This window comes from Salmo trutta, chromosome 28, assembly GCF_901001165.1.
Source record: "Salmo trutta chromosome 28, fSalTru1.1, whole genome shotgun sequence".
Lineage (NCBI taxonomy): Eukaryota > Metazoa > Chordata > Actinopteri > Salmoniformes > Salmonidae > Salmo > Salmo trutta.
The window spans coordinates 46,014,176-46,034,935 of record NC_042984.1 but is presented as its reverse complement, the minus strand read 5'-3'; the positions used below and the strand labels follow the sequence as shown (position 1 = coordinate 46,034,935).

The 20,760-nt window shown below is 42.3% G+C and overlaps 1 protein-coding gene across 1 annotated transcript; it reads left to right on the top strand.

Moving 5' to 3' along the window:
- Positions 1 to 12,141: 12,141 nt before the first annotated feature.
- Positions 12,142 to 19,934, top strand: LOC115166349 (uncharacterized). The gene is made up of 17 exons (XM_029720264.1): positions 12,142 to 12,546; positions 12,784 to 12,799; positions 12,949 to 13,065; positions 13,964 to 14,058; positions 14,408 to 14,488; positions 14,575 to 14,686; positions 14,803 to 14,972; positions 15,068 to 15,136; positions 15,265 to 15,331; positions 15,639 to 15,835; positions 15,926 to 15,973; positions 16,077 to 16,122; positions 18,032 to 18,183; positions 18,268 to 18,336; positions 18,436 to 18,487; positions 18,567 to 18,674; positions 18,987 to 19,934. The coding sequence occupies exons 1-17, from the start codon at positions 12,433 to 12,435 to the stop codon at positions 19,856 to 19,858; spliced, it is 2,385 nt and encodes a 794-aa protein (XP_029576124.1). The 5' UTR covers positions 12,142 to 12,432; the 3' UTR covers positions 19,859 to 19,934.
- Positions 19,935 to 20,760: the final 826 nt, after the last annotated feature.

The following is a 20,760-nucleotide window of genomic DNA, read 5'->3' as shown; positions in this document are numbered from 1 at the left end:
TCTCTGTTGGCTTATTTTTCATCATGACTCCTTTCTGCAAAAGGAGGGTGTAACTGCCAGGACATAAAGACAACACTCCGGTTCTGCAGGTTCCTAATCATGAAACCTAGATCCATCATAGGCCTACAGGACATACACACTGACAAGGTCTCATTTCACAAACACACTTACTACTCTTACACATAATTACTGATTTATGTTGTGACACTATCACTTCCTGGTTACCCTTTTGAAAACAGTAGATCCTGTGAGTTACGTGAGACAATGTGTTTTTCACTGTGGGGGAGGGCAATGTAGAAAAATATATATTGAGTGTGTGACCTTTCCCAGAAGACTTGAAAAAGCCTTTCAGTGAAAATATTTGTGGAAAAGTACGTAAACATGCAACAACATGGTGGGCCCTGATGGTTTTCATGAATAGCAATGCTGGGGTGAATTTGATAAGAGACTGCATCTGTGAAGACAGATGACCCACTCTTTCCTGCCCTAAATCCCCCACCCCTGTTTACAGTCATAGGGAGGATGAGTGGGAGCTGGAAGAACTGATAGATATCACCCAGTGGTTTGGTCAAAGAACAGATGAGATGAAAGAGCTGTGTTGACACTGATGTTTTTCTTCAGTTGACATGAGTTCTTTGATATCTCTCGATGATCTCTCTAAGCAAACCCTGCTACTGTTTCCACAACAGTTCTCTCTGTACTATACCTTATTGTACACAGTGTGTGTGTGTGTGTGTGTGTGTGTGTGTGTGTGTGTGTGTGTGTGTGTGTGTGTGTGTGTGTGTGTGTGTGTGTGTGTGTGTGTGTGTGTGTGTGTGTGTGTGTGTGTGTGTGAGAGAGTGGCTGAGGTCTCATTTGTTGAGGTAGATGTTGAGGTAGTTGTGCCTTCAGAAACTATTCATACCCCTTGACTTATTCCACATTAAATTACTACACAATAATTCCACAACATTTTTGTTGTGCCTGAATTTCAAATGGATTAAATTGTTGTTTTCTCTCACCCATAAACATACAATACCCCATAATGACGAAGTGAAAACCTGGCTTTAGAAATGTTAGCAAATTTAGTGAAAAAGAAATACAGATATATCTCATTTACATACTGTAAGTATTCACACCCTTGAGTCAATACATGTTAGAATCACATTTGGCAGCGATTACAGCTGTGAGTCTTTCTGGGTAATTCTCTAAGAACTTCACACACCTGGATTGTGCAACATTTGTCCATTATTATTTTCAGAATTCTTGAAGCTCTGTCAAATTGGTTGTTGCCATAGATTTTTAAGAAGATTTAAGTCAAAACTGTAACTCGGCCACTCAGGAACCTTCACTGTCCTCTCCAGTGTATATTTGGCCTTGTGTTTTAGGTTATTGTTGTGCTAAAAGGAGATTTTGTCTCCCAGTGTTTGTTGGAAAGCAGACTGAACCAGGCTTTTCTCTAGGACTTTACCTGTACTTACCACTATTCTGTTTCGTTTTATCCCCCCCAAAAACTCACTAGTCCTTGCCGATTACAAGCATACCCATAAAATGATGCAGCCACCAATGTGCTTGAAAAATGAAGAGTGGCCTCCCAGTCTTAGGCACTGCATCACAGTGCATAACAGACCCAGGTTCGATCTCGGGCTGTATCACAACCGGCTGTAATCGGGAGTCCCATAGGGTGGCGCACAGTTGGCCCAGTGTCGTCCGGGTTAGGGGAGGGTTTGCCCTGGGGGTGGCGGGGGGGACTTTAATTCGCTCATTGCGCTCTAGCGACTCATTGTGTCGGGCCGGGCCCCTCCAGGCTGACCTCTGTTGTCAGGTGAACAGTGTTTCCTCCAACACATTAGTGCGGCTGGCTTCCGGGTTAAGCGGGTGGGTGTTATGAAGCACAGTTCGGCGGGTCGTGTTTCGGAGGTCGCATGACTTGACCTTCGCCTCCCGAGCCCATATAAATCTATATATTTTCAAAAATATTTAGTGGTACTCAGTTATGATTTGGATTTTATATTTATTTATATATATTTTTTAAATAGATCAGCTTTAATATTGCAGATAGATTGTAGCTTCCATCAAAGTAATTGTCTGCATCACTGTAACGATGTGCGCTGAGCGTCGGGAAACAAGTTCAGGGAGTGAGTGATTTACTCAACAAACGAAACATAATACAAAACGAGAAACACGAACAATGCACAGACCAGAAACAATAACGCCTGTGGAAGGAACCAAAGGGAGTGACAAATATAGGGAAGGTAATCAAGGAGGTGATGGAGTCCAGGTGAGGGTCATGAGGCGCCGGTGCGCTTGACGATGGTGACAGGTGTGCAGGATAATCAGCAGCCTGATGACCTAGAGGCCGTGACAATCACTTCCAATCCTCCATATATTTTCTGGCAAATATATATATACATACATACATACACATATAAATACATACATAAAAAAAGATTTGTATTAGATATTTCCTTTATTACCCTCCAACCCTACCACCGCTCCCCCAATTGGAGCAAACTAGTGAACAACGCTTAGGTCTGTATATCCAGCTTAAACATACTATATACATTTGATGGACACTATTTTACAATAGTTTGTTTTTAACCCTCTACCCATCCCATATATTTATGATGTACATCCGGTTTGATTTATATTTGCCGTATCTTTCAAACTGTGCTCTTTCAAAAAAGTTAACCTATGTTTTACGACACAGTACATTTTACATTAGTTATCTTACTAGTCCCAACCTTCAGCTCCATTCAACCCCTCCAATCTATCTCCTAACACCATCCATATTGGATTTATATGCGCCGCTTCACAAAAGTTCTGAACCTTTATTCTCATTGTTGCGACGGACTAAATTGAAATTAACAATTTTTGCTAAAAGTATATTGATCGATTGACTGACTTTTCAGATTGCCCAGTACTGCTATCTGCAGGGTTTGCTCCAGGTAAATATTGCAATTCTTCAGCCATTCCTGGACCTGTGACCAAAAACAAGCTACATATGGGCAGTACCAAAACAAATGATCTTGTGAGGACAGACGCTGGGAGACGAGAAGCAAGTACAGGGAGTGAACATTTAATAAATAACGGACTTCAAACAAAACACGGACAGCGTCTGGACACGGGGAACAAAACGGCATTAATGCAGACACGGTGAAGAAACTGAGGAAGTGACAGATATAGGGGAGGCAATCAATAAAGTAAAATAGTCCAGGTGAGTCCCATGAAGGGCTGATGCGCATAACGATGGTGACAGGTTTGCGTAATGATGGGCCGCCTGGCGCACTCGAGCACCAGAAAGTGGGAGTAGGCGTGACAGTACCCTCCCTCTAGGGGCGCCACCCGGTGTCCCACCTGGGCGAGCCTGACCGGACGATCCGGCTGAGGCATGACGTGGGATGGGAGCCTGCCGAGCCAACCGAGGCAAGAAACCCTATCGAGCCAGCTAAGGCATGGAAGTCCCAGTCCCTTCGGCAGCAGCACATGGATCCGTCACCAATCCCAACAAAACAACTCCCTGATGCTTCCATTAGTGATGTCTGCATTCTGTGAGGACAGATGCTGGGAGTTGAGAAGCAAGTACAGGGAGTGACCGTTTAATAAATAACGGACATGAAACAAACCACAGCCAGCGTCTGGACATGGGGAACAAAACGGTGAAGAAACTGAGGAAGTGACAGATATAGGGGAGGCAATCAATAAAGTAATTGTCCAGGTGAGTCCCATGAAGGGCTGATGCGCATAACGATGGTGGCAGGTGTGCGTAATGATGGGCCGCCTGGCGCACTCGAGCACCAGAGAGGGGGAGCGGGTGCAGGCGTGACAGATCTAATGATTCTGCCTATTCACAGAAAAATCTGCAGAGCTGGGAAGGTTGTATCCCTCATATAAATAACATTATGTTGGTTGCAATAATTTAAATTGAACAATGTAAAGTTTTGAATCCGGCGTCGTTTTGCATATCAGTTCATAAACCATGTGCCATGGAATCGGTACGTCAAAAATCTCTTCCCAACTATTTTGCAACAGCTGTCAATATTTTGGTTGTTACATTTTTGGGTTGTTAATTGGGTAGAGCAGACACTTCCATATGTTTCAGTTAGCTGCATGTATGACACCAGTCGCATTTATGATATAATTTACGAAGATTCTACTTTTTTTTTTTTTTACATTTCAATTTTTTTTTTTTTTTAACAATTAGTATATTTGACTTTAACCACAATATTCATTTATTTATTTTGGGATATGTATACCGGGTATATCAACATCACCATCAGATCATTTCATTGGTAAACCACATGGTAAAATAAAAGTAGTATTTTTTTTGTAATCCAATACATAATATAGTACACTATAGTGCATCATTTGGTTGTAATCCAGAGAGGTTAAAATAATTATCTAGATCCTTTATGAGGCTGTGGAGGGATCCAAGCTGTGGATTTAAAAGAAAACATGAACCATCAGCATACAATGACACCTTTGTTTTTAAGCCCTGTATTTCTAATCCCTTGATATTATTGTTGGATCTGATTTTAATAGCTAACATTTCGATGGCCATAATGAATAGATATGCCAATAGTGGACAACCTTGTTTTACTCCTCTTGACAGTTTAAAACTTTCTGAGATGTAGCCATTATTTGCTATTTTACACCTAGGCTTACTATACACGATTTTAATCCATTTTATGACATTCTCCAAAATTGAAATGTTCAAGGTATTTATGTATAAACTCCAGTCGTACTTTATCAAAAGCCTTTTCAAAGTCCGCTATGAATAGCAGGCCTGGTTTCCCAGGTTTACAGAGTGTTCTATTGTTTCCAGTACTTGCCTTATATTATCTCCAATGTATCGTCCATTTAAAAAACCTGTCTGATTAGAATGAATAATACCTTTTTAATTCTACGTGCTATACATTTTGCAATAACTTTGCATCACAACACTGAAGTGTAAGGGGCCTCCAATTTTTTTTTAATGGACTGGGTCTTTATATTTCCCACTTGCATCCTGTTTCAGTAATAATGAAATCAGACCTTCTTGTTGAGAGTCTGATAATCTACCATTTACATAGGAGGGGTTAAAACATGCTAATAACGGTCCTCTGAGTATATCAAAAAAAGGTTAGGTATACCTCAACTGGTATGCCATCCAGCCCTGGAGTTTTCCCAGCCTTAAAGGCTTTAATTGGACCAAGAAGTTCCTCCTCTATAATTTCACCTTCACATCAGTTTTTCTGTATGGCTGTTAATTTTACATTATTAACATAAAAAAATCCATACTGTACAATTAGCGTCGGTTAGAGGAGATGGAGACTGAAACGAAAACATATGCTTAAAGTACTTTGCTTCCTTTTCAAAATATAATTTGGTGAATCATAGGTGACTCCATTTGTAACAAGTTTCAGTAAATTATTTTTGGTCGCATTTCTATGTTGAAGATAAAAAAATAATTTGGTGCATTTTTCCCCATATTCCATCCAGTTTGCTTTATTATTATAATTTATATATTATAATATATTACACTGTTCAAAAAGTTCCTCCATTTATTTTTGTTTTTCCTCTAACTTCTTCTGAGCCTCTATGGTACAGTTTTTATTGCTATCTACTGTATCTGTTCTGTTAGACCTTATTTTTCCTTGTTAGTATGGACTCCTTTGACCTAAATTGCTTTTGTTTTACTGAATTGCATGGCCCATACAATAATCGGATTTGCTGTACCTATGTTGTCGGAAAAATTATGTTATAAATTCCTCTGTCCTAGTTAAAAACATGTTATCATCCAATAGGCTTTGATTAAATTTCCAATATCCTTGCCCACGTGGAAATGCAGCAACAGTCATGTATATGCCAATTATCTGATGGTCTGACCACATTCTATCCCCTGTCAACACTTTTTTCACTTTTGGTGCCAGAGAGAATGACATAAGAAAGTAGTCAAGACCACTAGCTTGATTGAGCCTCCTCCATGTATATCTCATTAGGTCAGAGTATTTAATCCTCCATATATCCACTAGTTCCAATATATCCATGACATTCATGATTTCCTTAAGAGCATGAGGGTGATAGTTTGTAGTGTGATTTCCTTTACGGTCCATAGAGGTATTTAAAACTGTATTATAATCTCCCACCATAATAATAGTCTTGTATTGCTTACAGGGTTGATCATGTTATATATATATTTTCAAAGAAGCGTGGCTCATCATTATTTGGTCCGTAAATGTTAATGAGCCAAATCTGTTTATGGTCCAATAACATATATTAAATCATCCATCTACCATGTGGATCTGTTTGGACAATTTGCACAATCAGATCAAAATTACTGTTAATTAATATTGTCACTCCTTTTGAGTTTCCTTGCCCATGGGAGAAGTATATTTCATCCCCCCAGTCCATTTTTCACTCACCTTCATCTAAAATTGTTGAATGAGTTTCCTGTAAACAGTAGAATGCATGTTTTGGAATATTTGTATTCTGTACAGGCTTCATTCTTTTCAATCTATCATTTAGGTTGGTATTGTGGATTAACTACAATGTTGTTGATCCATCCTCAGTTTTCTTCTATCACAGACATTAAACTCTCTAACTCTTTAAAGTCACCATTGTCCTCATGGTGAAATCCCTGAGCGGTTTCCTTCCTCTCCGGTGACTGAGTTAGGAAGGACGCCTGTATCTTTGTAGTGACTGGGTGTATTGATACACCATCCAAAGTGTAACTAATAACTTCACCATGCTCAAAGGGATATTCAATGTCTACTTTTTAATTTTTACCCATCTACCAATAGGTGGCCTTTGCGAGGCATTGGAAAACCTCCCTTGTCTTTGTGGTTGAATCAGTGTTTGAAATTCAATGCTCGACTGAGGGACGTTACAGATAATTGTATGTGTGGGGTACAAAGGTAGGGTAGATATTCAAATAATGTTAAACACTATTATTGAACACAGACTAAGTCCATGCAACTTATTATGTGACTTGTTAAGCAAATGTTTACTCCAGAACATATTTCGACTTGCCATTGAATACCTATAGACTCAGGAAATGTCACCCTTTCATTTGTTATTTATTTGTAAAAAAAAAAATTAAAAAAAAGTTTTTTAACTTTGACATTATGGGTATTGTGTGTAAGCCAGTGACAATTTATTTATTAAATGTTTAGTTCAGGTTGTAACACAACAAAATGTGGAAAAAGTCAAGGGGTGTGAATACTTTCTGAAGGCACTGTACGTTTGTTGATCCCTCAGAGTGTTAAGATGTAAATGTGTCAGAGAGGGTACAAGACATCCTGTTACTTCTTACAGGCAGAATGTGTGTGTGCGTGTGTGTTTGACTATACTTGTGGGGACCAGAAGTGTGTGTGTGTGTGTGCATACACTGCCGTAGCGCAGATTGTAAAATGAATTTTCTACGTAACAGCATACTATTCAGTTAACCAATAGATCTTTTATATATACAGTATTTAACAGGTAGCCTATTTATTTTAGGCTACACATTGGAACCCGGACTCACTATCTGGGCTATCCGTCTCATCACTCAGAGACTGTTCACAGAAGGAGGAAAGTAACTAGAGGAACAGTCACTACACTCTTAGAAAAAAAGGCTTCCAAAGGGATTCTTCGGCTTTTTGTATCCAAGTAGAACTCTTTTGTGTTCCATATAGAAACCTCTGTGTAAAATGTTCTACATGAAACTCAAAAAGGTTTGACCTAGAACCAGAAAGGGTTCTTCAAAGATTTCTCCTATGGGAACAGCTGAAGAACCCTTTTATGTTCTAAGAATGTATTCTCAAGGCCATTGCCAGGCCCAGGCAGTGCAGCCTTGTCTCATAGACGAGACGTAATATAGTAAATGTAAATCCGGGACACTCAAATTAGTATGTTATGTTTGATATGGTTACATAAGACAGAAGATTTCCTGGTTGCTTAAATTGTAATAGTTAATTAATAATTTCAGTTTATTTCACAAGACAAGCAAGTATAGTGTAAAGAATCATTGTACCATCTAAACCGCTGTGAAATATATTTTCGGTAACCAAAAATATTGTATTTTCATCTGTTTGAAGCTGGTGTGCAAAACTGAAAGTAAAAGATGCAAAAACTAAACTTAAGAATGGGAAGCATAGAAATGGCACACATTGAACAGATCTACCGCTTCTTAGACTTGCGTTCAATGAGAATGATAGATCTATAATGCACATTTCTATGTGAATTTGGTCAGGTCTCCTAAAAAGCAATATATTACAGCGTTAAAGCAAAAACAAAAGTAGGATGGTTGGTCAGGGTGGATGGGTACGTAAATAAATGCTAATTAGGTTGCGTCTTCAAATCTCATCACCAACAACTTTAGAATTTTAGCTAATTAGCAACTTTGCAACTACTTAGCATGTTAGCTAACTCTTCCCCTTAACCGTTTAACATAACTACTAACCCTTAACCCCTAGCCTAGCTAAAGTTAGTGTTAGCCACCTAGCTAACGTTAGTGACAACAAATTGGAATTCGTAACATATCATACATTTTGGAAATTCATAACATAATGTACGGATTGCAGTTCATAGCATATTGTAGGAATAGCAATTCGTAACATATCATATGAAATGGATGATAGACATCCACAAATTAATACGTTAATACAAAACGTAACATATGATACTAATGGTTGTGTATTTACATTTACTAGTTTACATTTACTATGTTACGCGGGTGGCTGCTAGTGCTAGATGCTGCACAAGTAGGTCTACTAGCTTTTTGCAGTGTTTTTGTGCATCATTTGGTCTTGCCTTTTGTTTCTCCATCTTGAACAACGCACTCACCCTCCATCTGAATCTGACCTGATTCACCTAACTTTTTTTTTACTGCTGCCAGCGCCGCTGAGGAATAAGGTAATTAGATGCCACTCAGTGTCCAGTTTATTAGGTACACCACCCTATTCACGAAAATGGCTCGCTCCTACACATACATGGTCATGGCTTGCTATGTACAGCAGGCACACAGGCATCAAGGCATTCAGTTACTGTTCGATTGAATGTCGTATGATCGTTTGTTCTCAGAAATGTCTGGCCTCCTAGGCTTTTCACACATGACAGTGTCTATGGTTCACAGAGAATGGTGTGACAAACAAAAAACATCCAGTCAATGGCAGTCCTGTGGGTTTAAACAGTTCGTTGATGAGAAGTCTAAGGAGAACGGCAAAATAATTGTGCAAGCTAACAGGCGTACCATAAACAGGCAAATAATGGCGCAGTACAACAGTGGTGTGCAGTATGGCATCTTGGAATGCACAACTGGTTGGTCTTTGTCACAGATGGGCTATTGCAGCAGACGACCACACCTGTTCCTTTCCTATCTAGCTAAAATTAAGAAGAAACGGCTCCAGTGGGCACGCAATCACCAACAGTGGACAATTTCGGAGTGAAAAACATTGACGGGTTTGATAATTCCCGGTTTCTATTGTGTCATGCTGATGGCAGAGTCCGTTTTTGTAGTAAACAGTATGGCCCCATCCTATATTGTGTCAATGGTACAGGGTGGTGCCGGGGGTGTAATGGTGTGGGGAATGTTTTCCTAGTACACGTTAAGTCCCTTGATACCAATTGAGCAACGTTTCCCCGAAGAATGCCTCTGGAACAGACTGAAAAGGGAGGTCCGACCCTCTACTAGATGGGTAGATAAACTATTGTCTGACTGACTTGCACACTACCCATGTAGATTGGACAATACAAATGGTCCCGTGTGGCTCAGTTGGTAGAGCATGGTGTTTGCAACGCCAGGGTTGGCGGGGGACCAGTACGGAGAAAAAAAATGTATGAGATGTATGCACTCACTACTGTAAGTGTCTCTGGATAAGGGCATCTGCTAAATGACATAAATGTAAACAAACACTTTGCTTGCTACATGTGGAAACAAATAATTAGACACTCCAATGCTTCCTACAGTTGGGTCTGGATGTCCTTTGGGTGGTAAACCATTTTGATTCACACAGTAAACTGTTGAGCCTTAAAACCCCAGCAGCATTGCTGTTCTTGACACAAACCAGTTTGCCTGGCACCTACATCTTTGTAATTTAGCAGACACTCTTTTCTGGAGCAACTTACAGTAGTGAATGCATATATTTTCATATGTTTTCCTACTGGTCCCTCATGGGAATTGAGCCCACAACCCTGGCGTTGCAAGTGCTATGCTCTACCAACTGTGCCACACTGTCACGAATCCCACCGAAGGTGGCTCCCCTGCCTGCTCGGGCGGCGGTCGTCGTCGCCGGCCTACTAGCCACCGCTGAACCCTTTTTCCTTTTCGTTTGGTATGTCTTATTGTTTGCACCTGTTCCTCATTTGGGTCTTTTAATTTTTGGTTATTTAAGCCTGTTTAGCCCGCCCAGGTTTGTGCGGGATTATTTAGCGTCAGGTTGTGTTTTGTATTTGGATGTGCTGGCGATCTACTATTGTTATATTTTTATGCATGCTGTGTACCTGTTGTTCTGGGCACTTTGCATTTTTCACGCCGGTTGTGTTGGCGTCGATCGTGTTGTGTTTTATTGAATAAACACACAGTTCCTTACCTCTGCTCTCTGCGCCTGACTCCTACCACCACTCCTAACAACTACTGACACACACAGGACATGCACTTATGTCTTTTGTCTTGCCAATTCACCCTCTGAATTGCACACATACACAATGTCTTAATTGTCACAAGGCTTAAAAATGTTTATTTTAACCTGTCTCCTCCCCTTCAACTACAATGATTGAAGTTAATTTAACAAGTGAAGTCACTGGTGTGTGTGTGTGTGTGTGTGAGGTGTTCTCAAGGGCACAGAAGGGATAGAGGTAAAAGCATGAAGTCTCTGTCAGGAGGAAGTATCTGTTCAGGGTTTTTACCCTCTGTATAACACACACACAAAGACACATTGTGAGAATTCGCACCTTGGACTCATAATGAAACCTTGACCCAGTTAGAGAGCCCACTTACCGTCAACTACATTCAACAATTTCTGAGCATTATTGTGTGTGTGTGTGTGTGTGTGTTTGAGAGAGATATAGCACAACTGACAGAAACTTTCCACCACGTCTGACACATGCATGCACACATACAGACAGACTTACTGTATAATAACGTTGGAAAACAACATGTGAGCCTAACCAGAAACTGCTACAGACATGGGGTGAATATTACCCTATCCAAATAACCAAGGCTGTTCAAAGTCCATAACTGAATTTAATAAGGATCACATTCTAGCTTTGTAGGATGTGAATAGAGACATTTTTGAATAGAATCCAACAATAGCAACAGAATAATCGTTTTGTGGTGGAAAAATGAAAGGGATAGATGTGACCTGATAATAGCCTATAAACATTACGGTATCAGATATTTGACTAATCTACCGCTGTTAACGCTATCTTTACACCACTGAGACGTTGTTCAGATTTGTCTTGGTTTCAAATTTATGCATCATCTGAGTATTTGAGTATTTTCAAATACTATGGTCCGAATCAACTACTTCTATTGGAAGTATTTGACCATTTAAAAAAAAAAAATGTATAGGCTACTATACTACTACTACCTAGCATAGGCTACTATTTTAACTATTTTCAAATACTTATTTCCAAATACATTATTTCAAATACAAAGCAGACCTGGGGTAATACAATATTTGCATTTGAAAATAGAGGTTTCTGTGTATTTGAGTAAGTTCAAATACATGGCAATATTTTCTAAGTGTATTTTAAAATACATTCCAATATTCAACTACTTGTATTTTCAAATAAATAATATCCAAATACTTGGCCTACTTCTAAATGTCTTCGAAAGTAATTGAAATACCAAAAATAGTAGGCCTCAACACTAACTGTGCAGGGGACTTCAATGTTTGGCAGCAAACTTTTCCGTCCTTCCCGCAGTTAAATAAAATGTTCTTTCTCAGTATAGCCTGACTATTATTTCCCTACTGTTAGTTAAAGCAAAGTTCACACTCGGCAATCCAAGACGTAGAGCAGCAACAGCACTAGCGTGAACATTTGGCTAGTTCGTTTTGCATGGCCCGATGACTCGGAGTGGAGATTTCTCTTAAGGACCAATGGAACGGTCTAAAATGTACACACTCCGCCTACCCGGGGCACCGGGCCATACAAAACGTATATTGTGGGAGGTAACTACTGACGTAACCTGTCTGTCTAGAGTAGGCGGCTGGAGAGGTGGCGCTGTATGTCGTAAACAAGTCAGCGATTACGCACTCTCCCAAGACACAATTTAACCCGCAGAGAACTATTCGAACAGTTCTTAGGAACATACAAGAACATCATGGCACTGGAAGATAACCTACTTTTCAGTTTTATTGAATTACATTTATTTGGTTTTGAAATACACTCTGTAGTGTAAACATGTATGTGGACTGTCGGTCCACTGGATTTTGCGTTTGTTGGCTGCCTGAGCGTTGTTCTAGCAACGTCTGGTGTCAGTACTGATCAATGTTCATGATGAGTTGCGGAAATGGACCTGCACGTGCTGTGCTCCTGTTGTGTTTGCTGCTGCTCCTGCACGCCGCGGAGGAGAAACCACGCGCTAAACTAACTGTCACCGAGGTAAAGGAATGAATCATACCATCTTTGAGGTTAACCTTCATGGAGATAATGTAACTAATAAGCAATGGAGACATTATACTCAGACTGTAGCCTATAGATAATGGAAATGATGTATTGGAAATGCATTAGGCTATGTGAACCTGCATCAATATTCACTTCACATGTCAATAACAAACTCAACACAGCCATGCTCTGTTTCTTCTCTTCCTTTCCCTGTCTCCTCCACTTTATCCATAGATTCAACACCATAATGGTAAGTGTTACTTTAGTCCATGGTCCCTTTGGAGAGCTGATCTTATACACAATATGAAGAGGAACAGTTTATTTGGAATTCTGTTTATATATTTTACTTCATAAGTTGTACAGTTTTGAATGTTCTGTGGCATTTGTTTTTTTCTATAGGTTCCACCTGGAACTTGGAGAGTCTTCCCCAGCTGAGTCTGTCCACCTTCCGGTTCTCTCCATCACAAGGCTCCTGTTCTGCTTGTGTCCATGTCCGTGTCAGAATGAAAGCTGCAGGTAAGGCCTTAAGCACTGTCTCCCATCCACAACCAGTCTCACTCTCCACATCATCCTCTTCCCCTTCAGAACCTTCTTCCAGCTTACAAAGTCTTCCTCTGTTTCCCTTTCTCTGACCTTGTGTTTGTTGTCCCCCATGATGAAATTGGGGAGGGGACTGTGGATTTGTCTCTGTACATTAGTCACACACGATATCTCAGACACCACTGGCCCGATTTTTGATGAAACTTGGGTGAATGATGCGTCTTGTTATAGAGATCCAGCATTTACACTTACACTGATTGTCCAGATGGTGGCGGTATAACAAGAGATTGAAAATGCTTACTTTGTTAAGTCATGCCCCTATTCCTGTTTGACCTAAAGTCATGAAATTTGGTACATAGGTCCCTCTCCTCACAAGGAACAAATATATCTCAGGGACCCATAAGACTCAACATATGCAAGAACATTCACATCAACCACACAGTGGCTCTATAACGGGCACATGTTTATATCGCTTGATCTGTTTGAAATTTGGCACATATGCTCAGGAATATTAGTCTGGCCAACCCATGCGATATCTCAGACACCACTGGTCCGATTTAGATGAATGAATGATGCGTCTTGCCATAGAGATTCGGCATTTACAAAATCACATGTTATTGACCCAAGCTATAGTAATCAACTGTACGTGATATCTCACACACCACTGGCCCGCTTTTGATTAAACTTGGGTGAGTGATGCATCTTGCCATAGAGACCAGTCATTTACAAAGTTATATTGATTTTGCAAATCCGTGGGGGGACGACATGTTTACTGTTGCCTTGTTTGTCTATCTTTCTTCCTTAACATGACTTTCTCTCGTTCTACCTTTACTGCCATGATTCCTTTAATCTGTCCTCTGTTTTTCCTCTGTAGACTTTACTGGGACACTGACTATTACCTACCTGGAGCTGTCAACTAGTACTCACAGAATCATCTCCATAGAAAATGTCAAAAATCGCACTTTACAGGTAACAACTTCTCTTCATTCCACTGACCAGTGAATATTCCTTAGCTACCAAAGTTATCAGCTGGATAAGATAGATGGATACAATTAAGTAAACTTTCTTATCTATTGATTGCCCCCCATGATGAAATCGTGGAGGGGACTGTGGATCTATCACCATCAGTTTGTGCGTTCGTACGTTAGTCACACACGATATCTGTGACAGTACTGGTCTGATTTTGATTAAATTTGGGTGAATGATGCGTCTTGCCATAGAGATCTGTCATTTACAAAATTCCACTGATTTCCCAAGGGGGGCCCTGCATCATTCGTGGGGGATGACATGTTTACTGTTGCCTTGTTTTTATTTTAAGTGGAGAGGCCCGCTTCCATTCAACGGAGGAAAGACCAAAATCAAACGTTTACGTCTCCATAATATTGGCCATCAAATTTTGGTAAGATCTGATATTTTCATGCGCGCACACATTAAAACAGGTGAATGTGTGTTTCTGATTATGGTGCTGTCTCTGCTGCCCTCCAGTGGGAGTTGGTGTATGACTGTTTCCCGGCCGATGCAGGGCGACAAGTGTATGTGTCTTTGTCCTCCAAACCAAAGAGAGAAGACAGGTACATCGTACAAGACATCTGTCCAGGTAATGAATCTCAAAACCTAACCTTTCACATCCATGACTTATCCCCTTCCCCTTTTAATTGATTACATTTCTATAGTAATTCTGCATACTATGACTCTCTGTCTGTGGTGATTCAGATCCAGTGCCGGAGTTTGACCTGTTCGTTGATGAGCTGGCTCGATCCCTCACTGTAACTGTAGCAACTGGGGACCACATGTACCAGCCGGCTCTCTCACCTGAAGTCTACACCAGGCTGTGCTACAGACAGACAGACTCAGAATGCTCCAACCTTTCTAATCTTACTACTGTAAGCTCATTGTGTGTGTAGACGTGTTTCAAAAGGTGAAAGTTTTGTACAAAGATGTATATAATTTGTTTATGGATAACGTATGTTTTCACCAGATTGACACCAATCAGGCATTGTCAGTGACTCTCAGGTTCCCCTACCTGCTTCGCTGTGTCTGTGTACAGGTAAGGTCTCACTCAACTACATATCAGACAATGTGCAATGGACAGTGACATTGCTGCATGGCTCAAACTATGTCTCATGTAAGTGTCCTTACTTGTCTTTGTCTGTTTGTATGCCTGCCCTTCTTCAGGTATATTACACACACCTGGATGCAAGGCGAACCACAGTTTGCCCATTTGTGAACAGCTCATTAGATGGTGAGTATTCAGTTTTTTTTTATGTCTCTTAGACTTGTGAGATGCAGTAGTTGATGATTAGCTTCAGTCTCTGCATGTGGTACCTGTAAATTGCCCTGTGAATCTGATCTGGGAAACCAGGGGCTTTCTGCTGGATCTATTATTATTATTATTATTATTATTATTATTATTATTATTATTATTATTATTATTATTAGTCACAGATAAACCAGCAGAGCATGCAGTCCTTAGAGACCGAAGTCCTCATGGAGCATTCACTCCTCACACTACTATCTGTAATAATACACTGTCTGTGTGTGATCTGAAGAGGGCAGAGACGTGTGGCGGTCCAGTTCTATGACTCTGTATGGTGAGTTGGGTTCGAACCTGGCATGGAGCTCCCCGTGTCCTGCTGCTTACCTGAAGCTCTCTGCCTCCCTCTGCTGGCAACACCAGAGAAACACATCCCACTGCACTCCCATCCTCAACTCCACACTGGAGGACATAGTGGAGAAGAGAGATCTGGTAAGGGTTGGTGATAACTACGATGATGATGATGAAGAAGAGGAGGATGATAATAATAATGATTATTCCCTTCCCCTCTCCCACTGACAGAAATATAATGTTTCTGCTGTGGATAAACACCCTCAGATGTGTGTGCAGGTAAGACTGTGAGCCAATACATGTATAATATCAACAGTTAACTGTATAATACATGATGCATGTGGGTTTCAGTCGCTGATGTTCTCATGTCTCTCCTCTGTAGTTGTCCTTTAGAAGCAGCTTTGATGTCCACTGTCCATTCCTGCCAGGTGAGAGACCACAAGACCGCAGTGATATAAATACTGCACTTGATATTATAATTTATTTATTTAACCTTTTATTTAACTAGACAAGTCAGTTAAGAACAAATTCTTATTTACAATGATGGCCTACACCGGCCAAACCCAGACGACGGGTTTGGCCGGTGTAGGTCAAATTGTGCACCGCCCTATGGGACTCCCAGTCACGGCCAGTTATGATACAGCCTGGATTCAAATCTGTAGTGACACCTCAAGCATTGAGATGCAGTGCCTTAGACCGCTGCGCCACTCGGGAGCTCATAAACACATCTTCTGTGCCACTAAGAGCGGTAAAACTCCATACCACCCAAATGCATGCAAGACATTCCCTTCGGCAAATCCGACCATGAGTCTTTCTGTTTACAAACAAAAGCTCAAACAGGAAGTACCAGCAGACCCGAGGCTACAATACTATTTTGCTAATACAGACTGGAATATGTTCCGGGGATCAACCGATAGCATTGAGGAGTTTACCACATCAGTCACAGGCTTCGTCAATAAGTGCATAGACGATGTCGTTCCCACAGTGCCTATATAAGCGTGTAAACCAAAAAACATGGATTACAGGCAATATCCATGCTGGGCTAAAGGCTAGAACTACTGCTTACAAAGAATGGGACAAGGATATGGGTGCATACAAGAAAGACTGCTACGACCTCCGAGACATCAAACATGAAAAAGGACAATATAGGAGGAAGGTGGAATTCTATTACACCGGCTCTGATGCTCGTTGGATGTGGCAGGGCATGCTGGGGCAGCTCTAGCAGGGCTCGCTGGGGCAGCTCTAGCAGGTCTCGCTGGGGCAGCTCTAGCAATAATAGATAATAATACCGCTCTGATGCTCGTTGGATGTGGCAGGGCTCGCTGGGGCAGCTCTAGCAGGGCTCGCTGGGGCAGCTCTAGCAGGGGCAGCTCTAGCAATAATAGATAATAATACCGCTCTGATGCTCGTTGGATGTGGCAGGGCATGCTGGGGCAGCTCTAGCAGGGCTCGCTGGGGCAGCTCTAGCAGGGCTCGCTGGGGCAGCTCTAGCAGGGCTCGCTGGGGCAGCTCTAGCAGGGCACGCTAGGGCAGCTCTAGTAGGGCTCGCTGGGGCAGCTCTAGCAGGGCTCGCTGGGGCAGCTCTAGCAATAATAGATAATAATGCCGCTCTGATGCTCGTTGGATGTGGCAGGGCATGCTGGGGCAGCTCTAGCAGGGCTCGCTGGGGCAGCTCTAGCAGGGCTCGCTGGGGCAGCTCTAGCAATAATAGATAATAATACCGCTCTGATGCTCGTTGGATGTGGCAGGGCATCCTGGGGCAGCTCTAGCAGGGCTCGCTGGGGCAGCTCTAGCAGGGCTCGCTGGGGCAGCTCTAGCAGGGCTCGCTGGGGCAGCTCTAGCAATAATAGATAATAATACCGCTCTGATGCTCGTTGGATGTGGCAGGGCTTGCTGGGGCAGCTCTAGCAGGGCAGAAATTTGATGAACTGACTTGTTGGCATCCTGTGACGGTGCCATGTTGAAAGTCACTGAGCTCTTCAGTAAGGCCATTCTACTGCCAATGTTTGTGTATGGAGATTGCATGGCTGTGGTCGATTAAAACACCTTTTTTAAACACCTGTCAGCAAAGGGTGTGGCTGAAATAGCCTAATCCACTAATTTGAAGGGGTGTCCACATACTTTTGAATATGTAGTTTATCTACCTCAAATACTTGGTACTGTATATAGTTTAATTCCTTGTGTTACTATTTGTATTTATCATTTTTTTTAAACTGCATCCTTGGGAAAGGCTTGTAATCAAGCATTTCACTGTAACGGTAAAGTCTACATCCATTCGGCGCATATGACAAATAAAATGTGATTTGAACAACATCTCTCTCTCCCTCCTTCCCTCAGGTATGTCTAAGTGGGAGGCATATGTTGGTCCTGGTTCACAGAGTCTCCGTGTCTATCTTACCTCCAATATCCCAGCATCCTTTGCTGCTCAACTCTGTGTATGGCAGGACAAGGGATGTGTGTCCAGAGGAGCCATCTACTTAGTAAACATGGTAAGGTAAGAAGACACTATTACTGTATTATAGAGCTATACACACTGGTCCATGCTGTTAAGAGTGCAGTTTTCTGTTGTACAGGGTGGGGGCACCAGAGAGACACAGCTGAACCTGCCCTTATCCTTCCTAAGTGAGGGACTATGTGTGCAGGTATGACCTAACTATGAAGGTTTTTTGTATTATGTGAAAGGATATCTTATCTTACTGTTGACTTTCTTTTCATTTCACACTCTCTTTAACTCTCTGAAGGTGTGGCGGTCAGATCCTCCACAGTATGGGAGGAGAATACTCTGTCCTGACTGTGAGTTCACACACACACACACACACACACACACACACCTTCCAGCACTTATAAGTAGTATCCTCATATGCCTTCTCAGATTCCCACAGGAGATGGGGTCTCTATGCTGTTGCAGCCTTGACACTTCTGGTTATTGTGGCAATGCTGGGACGCCTCATCCACTATGTGACCAAGAATGGAGTCACAGGTCAGTTTTTCTTAGCCCCTTCTTGTGTCCTCAGTCATATTATATTGCATTAACAATGTTTTCAATATTATGTACTGTCTTTGACCTACTTGTCTGCTCTGTCTGTGTGTCTTTGTATCACCTTATCCTTCAAACCTAATTTAATCCACATTTGATTTGATCCTAAAGGCTTAATGGCCATCAGTGAAATAATTGAGAAATCAAGCAATAACTGACAATCATTTCCAATCTTTTTTGTTGTTGTCTCATCCCTGTTACCCTCTCCTTTGTGTGTGTGTGTGTCTGCCTCGCCCCTTCTCTCGCTCCCTGCAGGTTGGCTGTTCATCCAGAGGCCTGTGTTGTTGGTGTGTTCCTCAGAGCTGTCAGCCCATGTGTCTCCCGTGTGTGCTTTGGCCTCCATTCTACAGGGGGAGCTGTGTGCTGAAGTGCGCATGGCTCTGTGGGCCCAGATCTCCAATGGGGATGGTCCTGGGGCTATGGAGAGGTCTGGGGCTGGTGTGGCTGAGCTGGGCCCTGTGCCCTGGATGTATGGACAGTGGGAGGCAGTCAGAGAGGCAGGAGGCCGGGTGCTGATCATATGGAGCCCAGAGGCTAAGGAGTCCTACAAGAGTTGGAGAGAAGAGCGAGATGGAGGGAGTAGGAGAGATGGGAAAAAGACAGGAGGGAGTAAAGGAGAGGAGATGCGACAAGGGGAGAGTGGAGGAGAAGAGCTGAAAGGACTTGAGAAAACAAGAGATAAACAGGAGCAAGCAGGAATGAAGAAAGGAGTGGAATGGAAAGAGGAAGGTAGGAGCGGAGAGGAGGAGAGGGAGCCATCCTCAGTGACGGGGCCAGTGTTCAGGGCTGCCCTGTCTTGTCTGCAGGGGGCACTACCAGGGACAGGCAAGAGCCACGGCTTTGCCCTTGTCTACTTCCAGGACCTCTGTCACAGCCGAGACATCCCCAAAGATCTCAGAGGTGTCCCGCGCTACTGCCTGCCTCGGGATTTTGGGGGCCTGATACGAGAGCTGGGCGGGATGGCTAGAGGAAGGAACAATGTGATTGGCAGCTGGCACTGCTGGCCCAGACTCCTCTCCAAAACATTGTCGCTTTGGTTGGCACGACGACTAACTCACAAGATGAGTTGCCACGGACGCACCCACAGGAAGAAGAGGGTCCAAAACCGAAATTGTCGCAGAAAGTGATGTCAGAGAGGACACTAAGCAGGCATGTGTCGCCACTGTCAACCAATGAAGAGAGGACAGAGCCAAGCACTTTGCAGGAGAAGTCACTCAGCGGGCCACCGTGGGGATGAGGCAGGGCATCTCAGGTTTTACCTTTATACAGGGGACAGTTTTTTTGTTGTTGTCTTGACTGTAACATGGGTGGTGTAGTGACCCAAACAGTGTAGCAGAGACAACGAACATTTATGCCTAAAGTCAATAGGGGGTAACACCTCACCACTAAGATAGCTTAGCAAATCAAGTGGTAAGTAAATATGGTCATCTGGGTGCATCCCACATGGCCACAGTTTGTTCTTTGTGTACTGAGTGCACTGTTCGAACCTGACCATGAAGCCACACACATCAACCTTATCTTTGTGGGTTTGCCTGAACAAAGGAGACACCTTAATCTACTGAATATCTCCCACAAAATCAACCACCCTCTGTTAATACAAGATTTAAATTCACTGCATTACTCTGAACAATCTTGGCTAATTATTTTATTTTTGATTATATAAGTGATTTTTGCCATAATATAGTGAAATCAGAACAAGTCAACATGGCAGAGTGCACGGAGGCTGCCGCATCAAGTTAACAAGTCAACATGGCAGAGTGCACGGAGGCTGCCGCATCAAGCAACATTAAGGGAAGTACTAAAGAAAAGGAGGCTTGGAGTACAGTTGCCGGGCGCAACACACCAAAGGAAACGGTTCACCCTATCTTCATCTTGGAGAGAGAAATCCTTACAAGGGAGGAGGCCATAGCTAACCCCCTGAAGGAAGAATAGCTCTACCATAGCATACAGGTAATCCACCCAAGCCACTTGCGATTGGTACAGAGAGTGCACTCTGGCATATCTATCTAAGTGAAAAGGAGGGCAACTC

Excerpts from the sequence above, each read along its gene's own strand:
- LOC115166349 (XM_029720264.1), top strand. The coding sequence starts at position 12,433 with ATGTTCATGATGAGTTGCGGAAATGGACCTGCACGTGCTGTGCTCCTG. Across the intron at positions 15,332-15,638 it reads TGTGAACAGCTCATTAGATG|AGGGCAGAGACGTGTGGCGG; the intron begins GTGAGTATTCAG and ends TGTGATCTGAAG. Across the intron at positions 18,675-18,986 it reads GACCAAGAATGGAGTCACAG|GTTGGCTGTTCATCCAGAGG; the intron begins GTCAGTTTTTCT and ends CGCTCCCTGCAG.